Source organism: Homalodisca vitripennis, chromosome 2 (assembly GCF_021130785.1).
Source record: "Homalodisca vitripennis isolate AUS2020 chromosome 2, UT_GWSS_2.1, whole genome shotgun sequence".
NCBI classification, from domain to species: Eukaryota; Metazoa; Arthropoda; class Insecta; order Hemiptera; family Cicadellidae; genus Homalodisca; species Homalodisca vitripennis.
The window spans coordinates 102,588,294-102,612,384 of NC_060208.1; the positions used below are offsets into that span (position 1 = coordinate 102,588,294).

Below are 24,091 nucleotides of genomic sequence, written 5' to 3' on the forward strand. Positions count from 1 at the left end.
GCAACACTAATTTTAATACAACTATTTCAGATAATCTGTAAAATAACCAAAAGTATTCCAAAAGTAAAGATTTCAGTCTTCTTAATATTTCCTTTTCAATAAGTTTTAATGAAATATTTCTGTGGTTTGAATAGTAAATTGACAAATGGCGTTGAATACAATAAAACACAATTAATGCACAAATTGCATCATATATCAACTGCATTTTCTACTCAATTCAAACATTGCATCTTTCAAAATAACATAAATACGTGATCAATTTTATATAATACATACATTTTACAATTTTATATAATACTAAAAATAATTTAATGTAAGTTTTATTATTTTTATATTGGTTCTAAAATGATAAAACTAGAGTCTTAGGTATAAATGAATAGTGGTGTAAACAAGATGGAATTAATTAAAATATTACCATCTTGATTATTTTTACTGTATAGAAACACATATCCGTGATGGTTTGTCACTATATGTTACCAATCCATTAACTCATAGTTTCTTTAAACTTCATTTTAACTACACGAGTATAGAAATGGATTTTGAAATTACTGGAAATTTTAAATTTAAATTAAGTATTGTGGATATTTATAGATCTCCTGATGGTACAGTTGAGGATTTTCTAGGTAAAATCGAAGATTTTTTGCTCCTTGAAGGGACAGTGGAAAACCTAAAATATTATAATAGGAAAGGAGGTAAATTTAGAATTTGACATAGCCCAAGATTAACAAAGTTCTAATAATTTTAAAAATCTCCTCAAACAGTTACATTTTAATTACACCAATTCTAAGCTACCTAGAAAATAAGAAATTTGTAAGACCATTGATTTATCACTGTGGTCTTCCAATGTTGATGTGTTTTTATTTTTTTGACCATGGCTTAGTTTGGCTGGAGGTAAAATATTTATCTTTGTTTTGCCAATAATACATTTTTAGCATTACTATTCTTCAATTATTGGTATTATTATTCTTGACAACAGTGTGGAACAGTGTGTTTAAGTTAAATTCTACAACTGAGTTGCACAACATCTCTCTTCTACATTCTGGTGACTAGTCAGTCAAGCTGTCACGTTTGTGTGAGCCCATGTACAAGCTGCTGGTAAAAAAAAATTAAGAATTGATGTTAATCTTTCAGTGCCATATTTTTGGAATGTTAGCCAATAATACCAATAGTATTTTGCACGTGTTATCCAAAAGTGCCGTACCATTTTTAGCAATTTGTATACGGTTACTATAAAATGTCATATTTATTGGTGAATTTTTATAGTTTTTTTTTTTTTTTTTGTACAAAAACGTGTATATTAACACTAAATTTACTCAAAATCTTCTTGTACTACAATAAAAGCAAAAAACTAACAACAATAAAATGTAAAAATATAGTTTTTTTTTTTAATTTTTGGTTTGACAACTGAAATAAGTACTCAACAAAATCCCTACTCAATAAAGTCAAGCACACTAAAAGGACAGATTATTTTGAACATATCCACTCATTTAATTATTTTATCAGCGAAATTAAAATTATTACAGCATGTTTTTAATTCCTCTCACTTTTTCATGAGGAACTGAAATATATATATTGATTAGCAATGTCCATTTCCTTTACTGACTTTATTACTTTTCTTATGAGTGATAGCCATAATAATAACCATTTAACACTGTACAACAGAACAAAAACGAATAAGCCTATCATGATTTTGGCTATTTAAAAATATTTACAGAATAGAATAAAAATATAAGTTACAAAGTTGCCATTTAGGTACTCTTCTTCCACCACTCATCTAAGAGTATTTTAATACAATGGGGACCTTGAATGATTCATAATACTTTATTAAACCTAAATTACACATACACCCTATTTGTTTATATTATAATTATGAACAAACTTAAATATAACCTCAAAATTGTAATAACAGAACACTCGCTGAAACAGCTGAATGACAACTATGAAAACATAGGGCATCAACTACGATGTTGTTGACGACCGACCAACTTCATCGTGAACATTTGTTATTATTACTGATAGATCAGCTGTATTTGTACCCTATACAACATACTTAACTGGAAGTACATTTATTTATGTGAATTGGTATAAAAACCGTAAAAAATTCTGGATGGTGGGACTTTAAGCATGTTATTAAAAAGCCCGGTAACCCGGACGTAATCCTTTAAATTTTTAGTTAAATTTAGGAAGTCAGTTAAATTTAGGAAGTCACAGCGACTCATTTCTTTTCTAGTATATGGCAATGAGTATATCATTTAAGTTTTTTAAGTATATCACCTGGTATTTTAAACAATTCAAGGAGACTAAAATTAAAAATTGAAAACAATGAGGTTTTTAAATTCATGGAACCTTGTACATGAATTGGGTGCCTGAAGTTCAAACAGTGAAAAAAGGACCTCTATCTAAAAATTTCATTATTTTCTACGAATGAGTACTGAGAAAATTACCTGAACTGTGGAAAAATAATTGATGTTTCTTCAACAAAGATAACACTCTGGCCAACACTGTATTGGTTATTTGACTACACATGACATTGCTATAAAGCATATTCCAATAACGGAACATCCACCCTACTCACCAAATTTGTTCCTTGTAACCTTGTTTTCTTCCCAAAAGTGATAGCTATATTGAACTGAACAAGAATTAAGATATTCAATGAAGAGAAGCAACAGAGACTATGAACATGTGCTCAGAAGAAGACTTCAAATAATGCTTTGACAAGTGGAAAACTCAAAAAATCTGTTGTCAGGATCGTTCTAATAATGAGTATTTTAATAGCAGTATATTGAAGAAAAAAGTAGTGAAGAAGTAAAAATAAAGAAAATTATAGCCATAATCCACATTTACTTTTCAGCCATACTTCATACATTCTCATTAGTCATCAACCAATACCAATTACATATTAGAATCACTGGTTCTGATGCCTACCACCATTTTACTACAGGGCAATGACACCATGGCTTTTAAAAATCCCAGCATCAGAAGCAGGAATAGTACCAAACCATGTCCAAGTTTGGGGACTAACTGACATGTTAATTTTGTTACAAATAAGTTGACCTTCATAAGTGATCATATATCAACAGTTAACTAAACAAATTAAAATGTTGAATTTCACTCCAGTTCAACTTCTTTTTATTGCTCTTCAAGTTTAAGTAAAATTTAAGAAATTGGTGCATAATATGTTGTTTCTGATATGTTTAAATACATATTTCGCTTAATATTAATGTAACTTACCTGTACATTTTTGTTGTATTTTGAGCACCCACTAACGTTTCTAATAACGCATCTTCCTTTGGTCCAAGGTTGATTTTATTGCTGTTTATTTCTACTAATCTGCAAAAGTTTTTTTTTTGTTAGTGCTAACAAACTAAATACCTTAAAATTTTAACATATGAAGAGTCAGTAGATGACTGTTTTTGGTACCTTGTACATACAATGTCTAAAATCAAAAGTTAAAGTTCGAAATTCTTTTTAATTTTTATGCAAAGGTACAGTGAACAGTATTAATTTATAAACCATATCAAATTACTCTAATATGACATAATATAATCAGATGAAACATATATTTGATGTTTTATTGGCAAAATGTAATTGAAAAACTATTATAACATTCAAACTATAGGTGGATTAGCCACCTATAAACTGCAAGCAGGTCCCATGCTCTAGAATGAGGTCATTTATATAAGAAGCTTTTAAGCACGGGTTGGGCCGCAGCCGGCTGGGGCAAAAATTGTAAGCTGTTGTACCACAGATCATATTGTACAAGTGATTGTACTACTTTCTGGGTATTGACAGGAACAGAGGATGATTGGAACAACCTTCCATCGTAAAACAATCTGGTACTTTAACGGTTCAGTAGCACACTGGATGTTTTTCCCTTCGCTTATTTTCCCTTTCAAAAACCTCACAATTCAATAAATGCGCAACAGCAGCATATCATAATTCTATAGTGTCCATGGTCAAATGGATTTTGTACTGATGACCAACCGTGCGGTGTTCCACGCATATAACTGGACGCATGGTTTAGAGGTGTCTTAATAGCTCGCAATTAACATATCCAAATTTCTCTCCAGCAAATGCAGGTTAAAACCGAAGTGATTTACCGGCTAATATAACTTTAATCAATATAAATAGTCTTTCGGTTAATTTTTGAAGGTTATCAGATAATTAATCTCATTAATTTCTCTAGAAAGTTTAGTGAAAAATTTGGTTCCAGCAGCTGTTGTTTCTTATTTAGTTCTACTCCATGCCACAGAATGACCAATCCATAGTGACTGTGAAGTGAATAAGTTGTAACATGTAGTATCCGTAGTGTCATCATCATCATACTTTTTATACAAAAAAAACTTTAAATAAAATTATAGTTATAAATATATAGCTCTTTTAATTAAACGCAAAACAATTACAGTGGAGTCCCGCTAATCCGAACACGTGTAATTCGAACGTCGGTTAATCCGAACAGGTCCAGGAGGAATTATTTATAACGATAATGAACAGTTATAGGAACTAGTTACATAAAAAATGAAAATGGGTGCATCATTTCGTACGTAAACAAAGAAAACTTTAATTAAATAGACACAGTATTTTATTAAGACAAATTGTGTACGGTACAGTACATAAATAATGAAGTTAAATACAGTACCAAATTGAAACTTATAGGTTAAGTATGAGTTAAATTACTGTATTAAGAAGTGAAATCAAACAAAAATTGGACGCACAGTACTGATATTATTATTGAGTACAATATTAATTGTTAAAAGACATAAATTCAGTTATTGTCTTCTGTCGCATTAGAGAGAGTCTATTGGATGACGCGTAGTTTCGTACAACTATTGAACGCGTGGACCCGTACAATATCCAGTACGCTCACATTGCTTAACAATAGAACTCTCACACTAAATACGGTAAATGTGCTTAGTATTCGCAAACAAGTTTATTTGTCAAGAAATACAATGCAACAGTCAGAAAACATATTTTAATAAAAATGTTGATAATTCTATAACAAAATAGACCCATTCTCAAATTTAAAACCGTATTTTTCTGTAATTCTGGCTAATCCGAACAATCACATAATCCGAATAGGGCTCGGTCCCAATTAGGTCGGATTAACGGGACTCTACTGTACTTTATATAAATTATTCCTTGGTACATGACCCTGAACATAGAATTTGTTAAAGTTGATTAAATATTTTATTATGAAATTCTCTTTACTTAAAGCACCAGTTTTATTATACTCAAACTCAATATCCAACAGACCTTACCTTTTCTAAGTAAGTATAATTATCACCTAAATGTGCTCACTTAAGTATTCCTTAGCCACCAGGTGACAGCTCTTATCTACTCTAAGACGACATGCTAGTCTTATGTAAGTATAATTACCACCTAAATGTGCTCACCTAAGTTTTCCTGAGCCATCAGGTGATAGCTCTACTACCTTCTTAGCCTCCTCCAAGAGTTCCGCGACACTGGCATTTTTGTTAGGGTACAATGTTAGTTCCTTCTCCTCTTTCATTTTGGGACCAACCCAGAAGCACTGAAACATAATACAATCAGATACTACATTTAAGGTAAAATACAAAAAGTCTGAAATTTATTTTCTGAATAACAAATCAAAATAAAAAATATTTGGATTTATAAATAAATGCAACTTAATTTTTTCTTCATTTGACAAATACACTGCAAATACAGTGGAGTCTCAGTAATTCTGAGTGTCAATAGTTGAAGTTTCCATGTAATTCAAGGAACTGTGTAGTAAAAGCAAAATAAATATAGAGCAATCAATAACACTTGTAAACATCACCTTCAACTTAAAACAGCTGCATAAGAATTGTGAGGATTGGGCAGGTCTTTCAGTAGGTTACTACTGACTATGCTCTCCTAACTCATTCTCCCTCTAACCCACCACGGACAGTCAAAGCTAATGAACTCTGATCGTGTCTTAAAATAATAAAACGTCAGTCTCAGAGGTGACACTGTCAGATGCGCACTACAATCTTACAGTCACAGAGTCCTTTACAAGTGTTTACTGTTTTGATTTAATTTCCTACTTTTTAATGTACAATATAGTTGAGTTATAAAAGTTAGAACAAGTTTGTTCCAACAAAAATAAAGTTGGAAGCCCTTGGAAGATTAGATAAAGTCAAAACATAAAAACAGTTATCCTCTAAATATAGCGCCGGTGAAGTAACAGAAGGTGATTTGGTGTAGGAACTGTGATAAAAATGAAAAGTTTGCTTCAAAAAAGTGTTCTAATGAAAGAAAATCAATGTAAAAATCAGAATATAAACAAATTAGTGAAGCTCTGGTTTTATGGTTCTGTATACAAAGAAGCAGAGATGTTTCAATATCAGACCTTATTTTCCAACAAAAAGCTATTATATTTTCATAATAACCGAAGGAAGGTAATGAAGATTTCACAGCAAGTGTGCAATGGTTATATCGCTAGCAAAACGACATGGTATGAAACAACTTTAAATTTGAGGAGAGAAACTTTCAGCTGATTCAGAGGCAGTTATGAAATTTTGTGAAAAATTTTGAAAGATTTCGCATGCAACTTCAAGAGCCTGTTACAAAACATGTGGTATGTTGTATTCTTACCTTGATTAGTTATATTAGCCTAAAAAATATTTAATATTATTGGAATTAAATCATATTTAATCATAATCGCCTTTTAGAAAGTCAGTCTTTTCTGTTACAAAACCATAAAACCTTCGACAAATATTTAAAAATGAATTGTAGATTAAAGTTATTGTGAAAAAATAAATTGTATTTTAAACTATTCACATTATGAATGGAGAATATAGAAAGATGTCACTAGAAGAAATTTGGATATAACCAGTGTCAGAAGAGGAGAATGAGAGGGGATGAATGAGGTGATTTGGATTTTTGAAGAGGATGGTAGAGAACATGTACAGTTGACTAAAGATGGAGAAGTCATGGAGAAGACAACGGGAAGTCTTCATGCTAGAGGAGAGACAGCAATGGAAAGACAGAAGAAGATGGCATTTTTATGCTGATGCTGTAGATGCTGATACTAAATTACTCAATCCACTCACCTTGAAAGTTCTCTTATTTTCAAATTCGAACACAGGTATCGATAGCTGCTGGTAGTAAATTTTCTTGACACCTTTCGGTTTGGAGAACACTAGGAGATCTTTCAGCGTGCCTTCAAATGTACACCTCAATGCGTTGCCGGGGCTGTCCTTATACCTATAATGGCACAGATTATCAAATAATTTGAAAGACAATTTTTAAAAGACAAATTCCATACATTTAAATCTGCGTTTGTATTTGTATAGCAAAAGATCTTGTGTACATAAAATACTTGATATTTGTATTCCAAAACTGAAATATTTTAACAAATTAAATCAACTCAAGTACTCTTCTAACTTCTAAGCTCCAGGACAGCTCATAAATTTTATTGCATCTACAATATTAGAAGCACATGTTCTAGATAAATATGCCAACTGCTATCAACATCAATACAAAATTTATTGACAACCATCTTATATGAGCTTCAGGCTATCTTAAAAAGTACTTTAATACTTGCTTGTATGGTAAAATATTTATTAGTCATAATGACATTGGAATAATAGACCTATATTAAAGTATTGTATCCCATAAAATAAATGAAGAGTAGGTTATGTGTTCCCAATTCCAGACCTGAAAAGACACTGTGTGCTGCCTGTATTAAAACTTTCCTCCTAAACCTCTAAGATCATAGTGTATAAGTTATATATTAGAATGAAATTAACAAAAAACTAATTCAGCAACTACTTTAAAACTTGTTTGCTCTAATCACATCATATTCATGTAAACTTTGTCAATGATGTCCTCTGCACTTTCTGATGGTCTAATGAGTTTACTATCTCCCAACATGACAAATTACAAGTATTTGCTAAAACTTGATTTAACTATTAAATATTTATAACTAACTCACGTTTGCGTCTTAAAGAACTGTAGGCGTGCTGGATCAGTGCCGACCCTTTGCGCAACGGCTGACCCCAGCTGTTGATAGTTCATTCTTGTGGACAGTTCCATGGTGAAGCCGGGGTCGTTGGGAATCATTTTGTCACAGAACGTCACCTCCACCCGGTAAAACAGGTCTCTGTGACAGTCAATACGAATTATCCACTATACTTTTCCTCATAATAAATTAACAGAAACAGGTGGTAGAATTTGGAAAAAAAGTTAACTGGATAAAATGAACACCTATAATTCTGAGTTCAACCTCAAGAGCTTGCAAAACCCAATCCATGACTTTATAAATTCAGTTATTGAAGTTACAAGGCAGGTTGATGGTCTCATTCTAACACAGACATGTAGTAATTTATTTAAAAAATAAATACAATAAATTATAAATGTAACACGGGTCTAAAAAACTTACATCTCAAAAAAATGTAAATGCAACATGAAAAATGAAAAAAATATGACTGCATATGTATGTATCAGAAACTATCACAACAAGAATATGATAGATGGACTTTCAAATTTTCATTCTTTTTCTATACACAAACTTTGTCAATGGAAATATTTCAGTCTTTTTAACAAATCTCAGTTTGGTTTTAGGAGAAGTAAATAATACCAATGCTGACTTTGATTATTTTCTAAAACAGGTACATTTTTTACTTTATTATACAGCCTGTGGTGTGGCCACCTTTTGTGACATAAGCAAGGTATTTGAGTCTGTGTCATAATGATCTTATAATAAAAAGCTAGATTTTAATGGTTTACTTGCCTTTTTTAGACTTAGTTGGACTTAGTCCCTCTAAGTCCAACCCTCGTCCTCGTCGTGAGGGACGGGCAACGGCTCAAAGAGACGGCTAACGGGGCTCTGGTGAAGCTACGTCAGGTCTAGCAAGCCGGTAGTGGATAAAACTTGCTTTCAAAAATAAGAACAGCCTCGGAAAGGATGGAAATTTTACGGCAACGACCCGGCAATTGTTTAAGGTTAAGATTTGGTACAATAAATGTTGTGACGCTTAGGAACAAGTTAGAAGAGGTAGTAGAGATGATGAAGAGAAGAAGAGTAAACATAATGGGAATCAGTGAAACAAAGTGGAAAGGTAGTGGAAGTAGAGAAGTGGGACAGGGATACAGGATTTGGTGGTCTGGAGGAGAAATTGGAAGAAGAAATGGAGTAGCTATAGTCATGGACAAAAAGATGACAAGCAGAGTGATGAAAGTGGATGTGGTAAGTGAAAGAATTATTAAGGTTACGGTCAGAATGGAGGGGGAGATAATGGACATAATACAGGTATACGCACCACAAACGGGATGCACGGACGATGAGAAGAGAGAGTTTGAAGAGGATCTGGAAAGACAAGTAAAAGAAGAGAGAACAATTAATAATTGGGGATTTTAACGCACAAGTGGGTAAGTTTAGACAAGGATATGAAGAGGTAATGGGATGTTATTGGAGTAGGAACAAGGAATTTAGAAGGAGGAAATTTACTGGATTTTTTTGTTTAAGGAATGATATAGTGATAGGGAACACCTGGAACAAGAAAAGGGATAGCCACAAATACACAAGATACAATTGGAATGGTGAACAGCCAAGTTTAATAGATTATATATTAGTGAGGAAAATGCCTGCAGCCATACATGGCAGATGTAAAAGTTATACCCAGTGAAAGTATGGGAGGAGATCACAGGCTGGTGGTAGCTGATTTTCAAAGAATGAGGTTTGGAAAGGATACATGCAAAAGACTAACAGAATCAAGACATGGAAGTTAAAAGATACGAAAGTTAGAGAGGAGTTTGTAAATAACATTAGAGGAACGATACCCAAGGGGGAGGTCAAAACAGGAGAGGAGGAATGGACAAATTTCAAGAATGCTATAGTCAAAGCTGCAGAAGAAACATGTGGACGAACTTCAGGTAAAAGAAGGGATAAAGAGACCCCTTGGTGGAATGAAAGAATTGCTGAAGCAGTTAAAAACAAAAATAGAGCTTGGCGAGAATGGTTTAAGGATAGGTCAAACGAAAAGAGGGATAAATGGAAGAGACTTGCAAGGGCATCAGCAAAGATGATGAAGGAGGCAAAGGAGAGGACATGGAAGGATTTTGAAGAAAAAACTGAAATCAAACTTCAAAGGAAATAAGAAGATTTTTTTTATGGGGTGATAAGGAACAAGACGAAACCTAAAGAAATGTTGACTAAGGTGGTGGATGTTTCAGGGGAAATCAAATGGGAGGAGAAAGAGGTTTTGAAGACGTGGAAAGAGTATTTTAAGGAACTACTGGAAGGAACAGAAAATGAAGAGGAAAGAAGAGATATGACAGAGGAGACAGAAGATGAAGAGGATTTTAGTATGTGCGAATTGGAAAAAGCGGTTTTAAAGAGATGAAAGAGGGGAAATCTGCGGGAATAGACGAGCTGACGGCTGAGATGATAAAGGCGGCGGGCCCATTGGGAATTCAATGGTTGTACAGAGTGATGAGAGTGATTTGGAAGGAAAAGAAGATACCAGAAGACTGGAAAATGGGAATAATAGTGCCGATTTTTAAGAAAGGCAATAAGCAAAAATGCGAGAGAATTACAGGGGAATAACTTTGTTGTGCCATACACAAAAAATTTATGAAAAAATTACTGTTGCAGAAAAATTAGACCGGTACTGGAAGAAACAGGAAGAGAGGAGCAATGTGGTTTTAGGAAAGGTAGGTCAACGGTGGATGCTATTTTTGTGATGAGACAAGTGTTAGAAAAGAGGTGGGAATACGGAAAAGATACAATGGTAGCGTTTATAGACCTACAGAAGGCATATGATAAGGTACTGAGAGAAAGGATATGGGAGAGCATGAGAAAGAGAGGATTGCGTGAGGGAATAGTAGAAAGAATAAAGAACCTGTACGGCATATGTAAAAACAGGGTGAGAATTGAAGAAAAATATACAGATACTTTTAAAACAGAGAGGAGGAGTAAGGCAGGGAAGCATATTGTCACCTTTCCTTTTCAATATTATAATGGATGAAATTATTCTAGAAGTACAAGGAAACAGAGGAGCAGAAGAACTTAAGACAATAGCATATGCGGATGACATAATGATATGGGAAATAGGAAAGAAGAGTTAGAACGAGAGTTAAACAAATGGGCAAAAGTGGCGAAGAAATATGGTTTAGAGATGAACATACAAAAATGTAAAGTAATGAAAGTAGAGAGAAGGGATGGAAATAACAAAGACGTGTTAGTTTGAAGGAAAAAGACTTGAAAAGGTGAAGGAATTCTGTTATTTAGGAAAGTATCATACAACAGATAGGGGCACAATAAGAGAAGAGATAGGAAACAGAATATGGAAGAGTGGAAAGTTTTTCAATATGGTGAAGAAGATTGTGTGGAGTTGGAACATTGGGAAAGAATCAAAAGTATTGATGTATAAATCTTATTTCCAACCAATTTTATTATATGGAGCAGAGACGTGGACGTGGACTAAAAAATGATTTAAGCAGATTGCAAGCTGCAGGAAATGAGATTTTTTAAGAGGGATAGAGAAGAGTACAAGAAGAGATAGAATAAGGAACGAAATAACCAGAGAAAGATTGAAGGTAGTTTCACTGCAAGAGACAATGGAAGGAAGAAGAATACAGTGGATGGGGCATGTGAAGAGGATGGGAGATAATAGAATGCCTAGAATAGCACTGGAGAAGGAGGAAGGAGGAAGAAGACCAAGAGGAAGACCGAGAGGAAGATGGGAGGACCAAGTGTGGAAAGACATAGAGAGAAGGGGACTACAGAAAAATACAGGTGGATGAAGAGGAGACCTGGAAGGATAGACTAAAGTGGAGGAGGCTGTGTACGACGACCCGTGAGAACGGAAACGTCTGACGATGATGATGATGATGATGACTTGCCTTTTTAAATCTGTTTAAATAGTTATATCTTACTAACTTAAGAAGGAAGTATGTCAATAATATAGAGTTAACTGGTAAGTTGATTGTGGTTACGACAAACCTCTGTAGTAATAAATATAAAATATTATTAGGTATAAAAAGCTGTAAAATTACTCTTAAAGACCACAAAAACTCACAAGTTTACTTCAAATTTAAAAAATCTTCCAGTGTCCCGCTTTACTGCTAAGATTTGGGATGATACAAATTAGAATATTTAACATCAATTAATATTTATATTGTGCCCTTGGTAAGCCGTACCTTTTAATAATACAACAATCTTTGATCTCAGAGATGTCATATTACTCAGACTCACCGGAAGTATTCCCGACATGTGGACACCTCGGGTTCGGTGGCGTTTGGTAGGTGTCTTCTGTTCTCTCTTGGCTTCTTCTGGAATACTATAATGTCCCCGTCCATCAGCTCTTCTAACACCTAGGTAACACATCAGTCCATCAGCCCATGGAAGGGGTCAGTAGCGATAAACTAACGAATTTGCATGATTCTTCATTTAAAATTATTAACAAAAGAGAAAAGAACTACAGTATAAGTACAAGTAGAGTTTAAAAAAAGCCAATTACTTAAAACTCAAATATTGATCATGAATTTGTTTCAGTTCTAGATACAAGTTTTTTAGCTTAAAAATTGTTAGATAAATTCCTGTTGTAAGTTTATTAATTAATAATGGCCCAATAAAAATAAAATACTTTAATATATTCCAAAAATTTAAAAAGAACAGCTCAGAATTTATGTATTATTAAGCAGGCATAATAAAACAATTTTTTACTTAGAATTTTGTATAGAAATCTGATTATGTATTTTATTTTAATTCTTTACTACCAGTATGAACTACTATTTATAGTTATTTCACTTACCAACTTAATGTCTTATAGTATTATATTTAATAAATGTTCAAAACTTGTGATGTCAGTTTCTACAAACTGTTTGAATACTATTTATTCTTATAAAATGAATCGAAATTATAACACTTGTTCTTTATGAAAGAGGATCATTCTGTTTGGTTTATCTTCAACTCAAGACAACTGACATTTTCCTGTAGTGGACAGAAAGTAAGGCCCCATTTTGTTCCTTAAAAAGTTCTTGACCCGTTTCTAAGTTGAGAACCATCCTTCAGCAGTACATGTCAGTAATACCGAATTATTTTAATAATAATAATAATCGTTTACAAAAAAAATTATTGAAACAATTCAAAATTTTGAGAACTCCTTGGTTTTCTCCTGAGCCTACGCCCTTGCTTCAACTGTGAGATGAGCATTAGCCTGTGCTGTAGTTCTATGTTTCACAAAAAATATTAAAACATCCAATCTCTAGAAGTGTTTAAATGTGATTGGTGGTGTATAAATTAGTTTGTTACTTTTAGTTTGTTGTGTTTTGTTTGTAATGTACCTATTTGCTTTGCATATACAACACTAATCTAAAATGTCGGAGTATTAGGGGTAAGGGAACAACTTGATCAATAGGTCTAGTTTACTGAGGAGGATGATTGTAGCCTAAACTTAAGGAAAGACTAGTAGAGGCTGAACAGAAGTCTATCCGTGGCTGAGATCAAGGCTGGTGCTACTATCAATCCAGAAGCCATAAAGGACAGGATATCGGTTTTAGTAAAGTAGAGGTTTTCTAAGTTCTTGTCTATATGAGGAATAAGTTTGAACACAAAACATGGCTGGTGTGTTCTAAACTAGTATTCAAAATTGCTGCCACAATCAACTCTCCAGCCAATTGAGGAGTAGATAACAATATTAGATTTTTTTTTGTAAAGAAAATGCAACTAGTGGAAATTCGCAGTGAATTGTGTTCTTTGTATGGAGAAGGCATTATGAGCTATACTACAGTTAAAAATTATGCCAATTGTTTCATGAAGAATACACAACATTCCCAATAAAAGCAAAGAGGCAGACTGCCTGTGGTTTATGATGACCTCGTCAAACAAATCAATCGTAAGGTTAGGGAAAATCAAAGGTTCACAATCATAGATCTTTTAAAGCATTCCACAGATATTAAGAACTCTAGTTTATAAAATTGTGACTGAGAAAATTGAATATTGTACATGTTTGTGTCTGATGAGTAACCAAACTGATGCAACTAAAAATAAAGAGAACGGGTTCTGTTCCAAAGTTTCTTATATAGTAACATGAAAGTGATCCATTTCTTGACCACATAGTTACTGGTGATGAAACATTTCTTTTCTTATGTCAATGCGAAACAAAAAAATCAATCAACAGAGCCAGGTCACATCTCAATGCTGTGTAAAACGCTGTGACTTGCACGCATGGTTGAATTTTATTTAATAGATGTTAAAAAGCTTGCAGGGTTCTGTTCTTGGTCCATTGCTATTTTAATGTATGTTAATTATATTGAAAATGTAAGTAATCCTAACCAGACAATTTTATATGCAGATGACACATCTATACTATAAAGTTGGAGGATTTAGAAATTATAGGAAATATACGAATTAATAATATAGTGCAATACATTAATGAAAACTTTTTAACAGTAAATGCAAATAAATCAACAGCTGAAAATTTTACTTCAAATAAAAAAAATCTTCCTTTGATATTCAAATAGCAGTTGATAATTTAGTAATACCAATGTATGATTCTAAAAAATTTCTCAGATTGATTATCAACAAAAATTTAAATTAGATTGACCATATAACTACTCTTTTTTTAAAGCTATCTAAAGCAACATTTATGATTAGAAAACTGTCTGAATCCTACAATGAAAAGGCTCTTAAAATGTTATATTATGCATTTTTTACTCTCAATTGGATTATGGTACTGAAATGTGGGGAAATACATTTAAAAAGAACATTAATAAAATGTTATTAATACAAAAAAAGCAGTACGTTATATTTTTGGTATTGGCTATAAGGATTCATGTAAACAAAAATTTCAAGAATTTCATATTATGACAGTCCATTGTTTAGTTGTGTATAAACTGTTGCTTTATATAGCTATGTCAAACAACTTAACATATCAAATCAACCGAAAATATAACACAAGGGGCGCAAACAATACTGTAATAAAAAAACTTACTTCCAAATAATATTCATTAGCAACATTATCTCTTGAATCAAAGTTATGAAATGCACTGCCAAATAGATCAAGACCACCATTTGGTATTTTCAAGAGACAAATTGGCTTTTTCCTTTTGGAAAACTTATTTTATGAAGTGGGTGAGTTTTTTTTGGGATTAATCATGAATTAAACAATTATTGTTGGTCCTAGAAAATTCTTTTATCTGTGTTTTAATTAGCTATTAGTTCATTAATTGATTTGTTTTCATTGATTTGTTATTTATTTAATGTATTGCTTCTGTTAAAGATATGGACGAACTGGAGGATTGCATCACTCTTTGAAGTGTACAATAATGTGTTTTTAATGTGACAAAGTAAGACAAATTGCCATGTAATATTTACCAGTAATGAGTATCATTATACCTAGATACGGTAAGTACTTAGTTTAAATTGTAACAATGTACAAAAATAATTTAAGTTTTTTCTTTGAGCAAGAAGGTGACAAACTGATCTTAGCCTGAAAAGGATCTTTGTACTGCTTCCGAATGACAGGATATTCTGGATGGGTAAGGTAAGGGATAGGGGCCACTTCCTGTGAGATCCATAAAGAAGGATTTTAGACATTAATTTCAGTCATGTCTCACTGGAAGAAGGGGAAGCCAACTGTACCAGCCTCTACAATCAAAGCAGGTAGGGGGTGTCACGCTTACTTTTTTCATGATCACATTTAACTTTTTCCCTTATTCAATAATGGATATATAATGTAATTTCAATAAGTATCAATCCTTATTAAATGAAATTAGGTTATTGCCATTTATAAAAACTTACTGTATATATATATAAGTAATGGTCAAATATAGAATTCAATTCCGAATTTTAAAGAATTTATTACGGATAGTTTTATTTCAAATTCTAAGGACCTTTTTAATCTGAAGTTTGGAATATAACTATCAACAAACCAATAATTTCTGTAACTTTTTCAAATAAAGGTTAATCATTTTTTTTTATATTTATCTTTTGCAGATCTACAAAGACAATAACTTTTTCCAGGGTACCCACTCAAAATAAATATCTGACCGTTCATCTACTATTACTAACCAGAAGACTATAAAACTATTTTTAACCCATTTGATACATTGTATTGATTACAAGACAATTTTTGCCAGTTGAAATGATTCATTAGTTTTTCACTACAGTACTTTGGCACTAAGAAGATTTATCTACCGCTATATTACCGGCTTGGATATGGTGTTGCCTGATTGCCATTTTACTTTTACTTTGATAGTATTTATAAATTTAATAAAAATATTTGTTTAAAGTACCTACTCAGTTCACAAATGAATTACATGATATAAATTAATGTTGAGGTACTAGATTAATACCTTAATATTTTCATTGAATTAATTGATTTTATCAACGTACAACAAAAATGTTAGAACTTAACCTTTTATAATAATACATAAAATTGAAAGATAGACAGCATTTTTGGTTGGTTTTTTTGTTTCGTTTAATTTCTATTTAATTGAATATTGAACCATAGCGCCAGTGAGATATATATATATATATAAACTTTCAACAACACCAAATAGTGTTCCTAGAGGTACACTATTAAAATATAATATTAATTAATAATATATACAAGTTAGTCTGTAAAATAAATAAAACAAAAACTAAGCTATACAACTTAACATGTCAGCATGCAAGTAAGAGTCTGGTGTGTCCTTTAGATCAAAGGTTCCCTGAAGAAAATTCACCCTTGCTTCCTTTCTCATTGCATGATGCCTAATTCGAAACTCCTAAAAAAGAAATTTTCATGTAAAAGTCCAAATATTTTAAATATGGAACTCATTAATTTTTCAGGTTTTAAAACTGTACCATATTTTCCATGTTTTTATTTAATTGTATTACCTCAAATATAAATGCAATATCCACTTTCAAGTTAGTTTCAACCGAAAATCTTTTATAGATGGTAGGTATTCCCTCCCTAACCCTATACCTGTGTTGAAATTCACATATGCCAAATCTATGGTATAATCAACATGTCATGTGCATTCAAAAACATTTACTTTAATTTATTTTCATGCCATAACATGAAATTCACTAACATAACATACTGAGATTTCACCTTCCCTGTTACACTATATTCACAAAGTAAATAATGTAACCACAAAAGTTGGCTGGCTAGCAAAATTAATAAAAAAAGATTTTTGTAGTAAAATTGTACTCCCATTAAATAAAATGTTCACAATACTTTTGATATGTTATTTTGCCATGCTGTTGTTTCATCTCTCTTTCTGCTTCCACAATTATGATAGCTGAAATCAATAGTTTTATAACAAATATCTCTGAACCACTTTCAAAGTTAATGTCCTATTTCCATTTTACTACATTATTTACACTTTAATTTTTAGAAAAATCACAAGTTAGCTGAAAATATTACCAAATTGATGTGCGATACTATGGGTTTGGCAACATAAGATTATTATTGAATTTGGCAGATACAAACAATTCTACTTCTTGTTTGTTCACAGATCTTGCTGTTTCTTATCTTACAATAGTCAATAAGCAATAGCAGTATTCTGCCCATGTATCTACCAAAGGTATTAACTTGGAATTTCTCCCCTTAATGCTCAGTTATTATAGGGCCAATAATAACAATACTACAAAATTATACTGTTGATATCTTTTTAAATCTTCAGAAATATTTTAAAACTTATACTCCATTTAATTTTATGTCAGAAGTCTAAATTTAAAATTAAAAGAATCAATATGGTCTGAGATAGAATCTAAAATAGTCATGTTTGTGGTGTGTATGAGGGTTGTTTTTTAAGTAAGGGCCGTTCTCCCGTACACGGTAGTAGTTCGCGTTCCTGCCGTAACGAGCGTGCGCCCCGCCTCCCAGCTTTCCTAGCGAACAACTTCATGTCAGTTGCAGCTCTGTAGCTAACCTGTATGCATTACTGTGGATCTTTAAAATGTTTAAGATTATCGAATCACCCACCGTGTGTGAGATTCGGTCAGTGATACGATTTTTGACTGCAAGAAACATGTCGGCTACTGACATTCACCGTCGGCTTTGTGAGGTGTATGGTGCCAAGGCAATGAGTGAAAGTAAAGTGCGGAAATGGATCCGAGAATTTAAAGATGGCCGCGAAAATGTCCACGATTAAGATCGCTCAGGCCGGCCATCTGTGATCACGGGAGATTTGGTTACTGCAGTTGACGCAAAAATTCATGAGGACCGACGGTTCACAATAACCACTCTCTCTATGGAATTTCCTCAAGTGTCCAGGTCAGTACTGTACAAAATTGTGTCAGAAAACCTAAACTTTAAAAAATTGTGCTTAAAATGGGTACCCAAACTCCTCACTGAGGATCACAAAAAAAAGAGATTAAGCAGTTCTTTGACTTTCTTGACCCGCTACGACGAGGAAGGAGATAACATGTTGAGTCGAATTGTCACAGGAGATGAAACATGGGTATCCCATATCACTCCTGAATCAAAGCAACAGTCCATGGAATGGCGGCACACAACATCTCCAGTCAAAGTCAAAGCCAAGCAAACGCTGTCGTGGCGCAAAGTTATGGCAACTGTGTTCTGGGACAGGCGCGGTGTTTTGCTAGTGGACTTTATGCCGCGAGGAATGACGATTAACTCAGAAGCCTACTGCGCAACCCTGGCCAGTCTCCGAAGCGCCATTCAGAACAAAAGACGCGGCATGCTGACAAAGGGAATTCTGCTCCTCCACGACAATGCAAGGCCTCACACTGCTGCTCGGACACAGGAAATGATCGACTCTTTTGGCTGGGAAGTTTTGAATCATCCGCCATACAGCCCCGACCTTGCTCCGAGCGATTTCCACCTTTTTCGGTACTTGAAAAATCATCTTGGCGGGAAGCGCTACAATGACAACGAAGAAGTCAAGACGGCCGTGAACCGTTGTCAGAGCAGGCGGCAAATTTCTTTGAAGAGGGATTTCAAAACTTAGTTTTAAGATATGATAAGTGCCTTAACAAACAAGGCAACTATATAGACAAATAAAAAAAAGTATGTAGATTCTGAAAATAAATGTATTTTGAAAAAAATAATTGTTGTTTATTAAAAAAAAAAAAAAAAAAAAAAAAAATGGCCCTTACTTAAAAAACAGCCCTCGTATTATCTCAGTGTTTAGTGTGTTTATTGAGGTTCAAACATAAACAGCATTTCCACTGGCTCTTATTTCAGCATCTAAAGATACTTTTCTAGTGCGTATAAATTATATTACACAAAAGCCGTAAGTTTTCTTTATTTCTAAGATAAAAACAAATAATAACAATAATAAAACAGTCTGTCTGAGAAGCCTACTTTGGTGAAAATATGTCTACTTCCAGGCCTTTGTAATCTTACCAAGTAAGATTTAAGTAAGTGCCCTAGTAATGTTCGCGTTGTTGCCCTGATCTAAGAAAATAGAAATGACAACTACTACTATTGTTGTTTTGGTGTCTACTTTAGTCAAAAAGCCTCTGCACCAGATCGCTGTAATATACTTTTGGTGCTGTAGTAGTCAGCATCGTTGCACCGATTATGAAAGTATATGATATGTTTATCTGAAAAGTATACTCTGGTAAAATAGCAACTACTTCTAAACATTGTAAAGTACTTCTTATCTTAAGATATTTTTGTGGCGCAGTAACGTTAGTATTGTCGTCCTGGTCAAGAAAATATACACAAACATAGGTCTAAAAGACCTTCTTCGGTCAAAAAGTGGCTAATTCTGTCCTTTGGAATCTACTCCCGGTGTAGTAGTAGAGTTTGCATTGTTGTCCTGATTAAAAAAACATATTATGTAAGTTGGTTTAAAAATATATTTTGGTTACAAAGTAACTTCTGTCATTATAATCTACTTCTGGTTAAAGATATTTCAGGTACCGGTTGTCTGTTGAGGGCATAATACATGTGTATCAAATTTCACCTTGCCCTACAACAGCTAGATGTTAAAATCATTTAAACCTCTTATGGGTGGTTGATCTCCATGACAAATCTTTTGACAAGTCTGTTGAGAACTAAAGACACATTTGTGTCAAATTTAATCGATGTAGGATATTAGAGATGTGAAAAAAATATAGTTCTAAGGGTCAGAACTCCATTTCGATTCCTATGGAGTGGTCTATCTTCATGAAAATGATTTTATTTGTCTTTTGAGAGCATAATACACGTGCATGTGTGTGTGTAAATTTAGTTTTCATAGGACATCCAGAAGTCGGGAAATGAAAACAGTTATTCTAGGGGAAATTCAACTTTCCAGGATATGAAGAATTAGTGATTAAGCGACTATATATATATAATAATATTATTTTATATATATATATATAATATTTTTATATAGATATGATGGGTGTATGTACTTGGGCTGCTATATCTCTAACACCCTAGCAAATGGAGAAATAGAATCTTTAACCTAAAGTTTTTGATCCCAAAGAACTATGGAAATTAAAGCCAAATCTGTTCACTGACTTAAAATGATACTTTTGGAGGGATGAGGGTCAGTTTAGAATTTTTTAAATATAATCATGGATTACGTTACACCCCACTTCCCCAAGGATTTTTGAAACCTAACTACTGTAGCACAACTTCATAAAATTTTGATTAACTGTATATACAGTATGTACCAAAACATTATAAAAATTGTTTGTACACCTATTTTATTGTAACTCCTTTGTGCATTCTTGGGAAGCAGGATTTTTTTCCACAACTCCTAATGACATCTCCTTTTCAAAATTTATAAACTAAGGGCATTTTTCATTCCACTTACTAAATTTGAAAAATAAAATCACTACATCAACATTTTCGAACTGTAATCTATTCCATTTTTCACGTTAAACAAAAGGTCAATAAAAAACAACCTTTCTTTATTTGAAGTTTTACCATACCCTACAATGGTTTTAAGATTGAGGATCAATTTAATATAGATTACTCCCTTAAATATTTTTGTTAACTTATGAAAATGGCTCTGACAACTGAAGTAAACCATCATAACATGCTTTATCGGTTCTTTGAGAACTGGACATTGAACGTATGGTGTGATGCAATTGGAAAAAATTTTAATGATCCCCACTTTTTAAGACTCCCTGAATGAAAACACGTAAAAAGAATACCTACTCAGTCACCAGACACTAAAACCTGCAGAGGAGGGTTAAAGAGTATTTTCAGAACACCTGTAGGGACATGTGAATAACCTCTACCTTATTTGTGTTAATTAACAGATAACTGTCAGTTACTATTAAACCATATTGTTAAATTTTAATGTGCAACACAAAATATTAGTAGATGTGATAAAAAAAAACTCTTATTCTTACTTTAATATACAAGGTGTTAATGAACTCTTTGAGTAATAAAAGGTAATATAAACAAAAATTGTTGCATATAAACATGGGTCAAAAATGTCCAGTTTATCACCCGTCTGTCAATATGAGTATCAAATATTATTTCTTATTTCAAAAACCAGTAGAGACAAAAAATTAAATTTAGCTCAATTATTGTTCTTGCAATTTTAATTAATTAATTTTAACATAACTGTCATATTATGCTTCAAGATGGCAGATATTTAAAATGTTTAAAGATTAATAATGTGAAAACTAATAACCAAACTTTAGTCTCCTTCCATTGTAACCCTATTGATCATGATGCACTTGGTCAAATGACCTTTCCACTTTGAGAAACAAGTTGCAAAGTACGCCTACGAGATTGCCATTAACTACACCGGCACATTTAGTTTGACTTCTTCAACTGTTTCATATCTCATTTCCTTGAAGCAAGGATTTCAATTCCAAAACAGCCAAAAATCACACGTACAATATGGAGAATGTGAATCCTGGCTGGTGCAGTACTTTGCCAAAACTGTTGAATCATATGAGAGAAATCAGCAGGTGCATTATCGCCATAAAGCACCCAGCTTCCACTAGCCCACAATTTAGGATGTTTTCACCGTACCGCATTCCTGAGATGTCTCAAAACTTCGAGGTATTACTATTTGGTGATCAGGCATACTCACGGCGAAGCACGAACATTATATAAAGAATGTACTAACTGCAAACAAAACATTATTTTCAAAATTTAGTTAATTTGTTAACTAGATTATCTATTTACAATCTTTAAACACAAAGTACAACAAAAATGTAAAATAGCAGTTGGTAATTTGAGTAGAGCTGAGTTAATAACTATAAAAAGACACTGATAGTCTCCGCAGATGCGATTGTCGAATACTGTCATCGATTCTCGAGTCTGAATCTTTGTTCAAAATTCAGTGGATTGAGATTTGGCTTCAACACATCAATAGTTATAACTATGCCTTAAAAACTGATATTTTAAACAGAAAATTTCAGTGACTTAAAAGAATAATTCATGACTTTTCCGGAACTTCCATGAGTAGTAGACACCCTGTATGCAGTTACCCTTGGTTTCGCATGCAATTTCATTCTGAAAAACAGGGACAGTATATTCATTTTTAATGGCATTCCAAACAATCCTGAGATAAGTGATAGTTATTGAAAGATATTCCAATCTCTTGATCTATTTTAGAGAAGTTTAAAGATGAGGCCCTAGAATCGAAGAATGAAATGATTTTATAAGTACCTCTGAAATTTCTCTCCAATATTTCATGATATTTTACTGCACAGCTCCAACAATTTCAGTAACAATTAAACTATTTTAGGCCAGTGTGAAGAACAAATTGGAGATCGGTGGATAGGCTGGCAAGGACCTACGCTGTGGCCACCAAGGAGTCCAGACCTGACACCTTGTGATTTTTTCTTGTGGGGGAACATCAAAAGCGTTGTTTATTCACACAAATTTGTGACCTGAACCACTTAAAAGACAGGATAAATAAAGCAATGAGAACCATAACCGAAAAAATCTTAACGAATGTTCGGAGAGAAGTTGAGTATCATTTGAGATTCGTCGAGCGACTAAGGGCGCTCATATTGAAATGTATTAACCCTTTTAATGCCAGACATTTTTTTCAGTGACTATGCGAAAAATGCCAACCTGTTTTCAAAAAGTACATGCGAAGAATGCCAGACCCTTTTTCCATAATTTGACAACTATTTTTTAAAAATGTATAAATTTTTTATTTATTGAAGGAAATTATCCATTGAGGTGTTGTTTTTTATGTCATAATGTGGAGTGTTTAAAACAAATGATTATTAAAATTTTTACAAATTTATATAATTTATATTTGTAAAAAAAAAATAAAAAAAACTAAAACTAAAAAAATTTTAGTTTGAACATATAAAGGTACCTTTATTATTATTAGCCTTAACTAAAAATAAGTTACTGGCAATTGTACTATATTTAATTGTTAACACACACACCAAATTTGAAGAACTTGCCTTGAAAAATAGTGAAGTTACAGCATTTTATTGAAAACCTTGTAAAGTCCACATTTTACAGTAAAATTCAGTAAGACATATTTTGGTCAGTTTCATTCAAAATCACTTTATTTACACGTGTTGTTTAGCCCAATGTATAAAATTGTTTGTTGAAATAATAAAGAAAGTAGTTTACATAAAATTAAAATTAATTATTTACAATAAAGGGTACATAATTTAAAATTTTTAACACTTGTGTTTGCCGAAGCACAAAGTATGAATCCCCCTCTTTTACTCATGGTCAAATCTATTTACAATAATCACAAAACTAATAATAATATAAGCAAACTGAAATAAACAAAAGAAAAGCACGAATAATTCCCATTAAAACATAACCTAGCAACAACGCATTACCACAGCAACCAAAGACGCTCACTGAATGATTGGACGTAAATGAGGTTGAAAACAGCTGATAACGTCATCAAATGTTGAGTTTGTATCAATAGTAGTAGTGTCTAGATACAGTATGCAAAGTTTAGTGGCATTTGGTCAATAAATAAAACTACAATATAACAAAAACCGGACGAGCGCCCCCAGCGCACGTCGGCATTTTTCGTAAAACCTAATGACGTGCGCTCGCGGCGCACGTCGGCATTTCTCGAATAAACAGTGACGAGCGCTCACGGCGCACGCCGGCATTAAAAGGGTTAAATAGGTAACAAAAACTGTTTGAGACAACAAATTAGATGAATAAACTGCATTAACTGTAAGTAATTTGGTTTTTCTTTAAACCATGTAAGAAACCGCACCATTCATTTATGATAA

At 32.9% G+C, this 24,091-nt stretch overlaps 1 protein-coding gene across 3 annotated transcripts in view; it reads right to left on the reverse strand.

Annotated features, from left to right (window-relative positions):
• Nucleotides 1-24,091, reverse strand: part of LOC124354487 (ubiquitin carboxyl-terminal hydrolase 7) — a 191,287-nt gene that overhangs the window by 25,868 nt on the left and 141,328 nt on the right. For 2 of the 3 annotated variants that reach the window (XM_046804983.1, XM_046804984.1), the window contains exons 16-21: nt 16,609-16,716; nt 12,200-12,318; nt 7,937-8,104; nt 7,053-7,206; nt 5,394-5,530; nt 3,232-3,330 (exon numbers count right to left, since the gene is read on the reverse strand). In XM_046804983.1, the coding sequence (XP_046660939.1) occupies nt 3,232-3,330; nt 5,394-5,530; nt 7,053-7,206; nt 7,937-8,104; nt 12,200-12,318; nt 16,609-16,716 (785 nt within the window). The remainder of the gene's footprint in view (nt 1-3,231; nt 3,331-5,393; nt 5,531-7,052; nt 7,207-7,936; nt 8,105-12,199; nt 12,319-16,608; nt 16,717-24,091) is intronic. The other variant, XM_046804985.1, reaches the window with a different exon arrangement.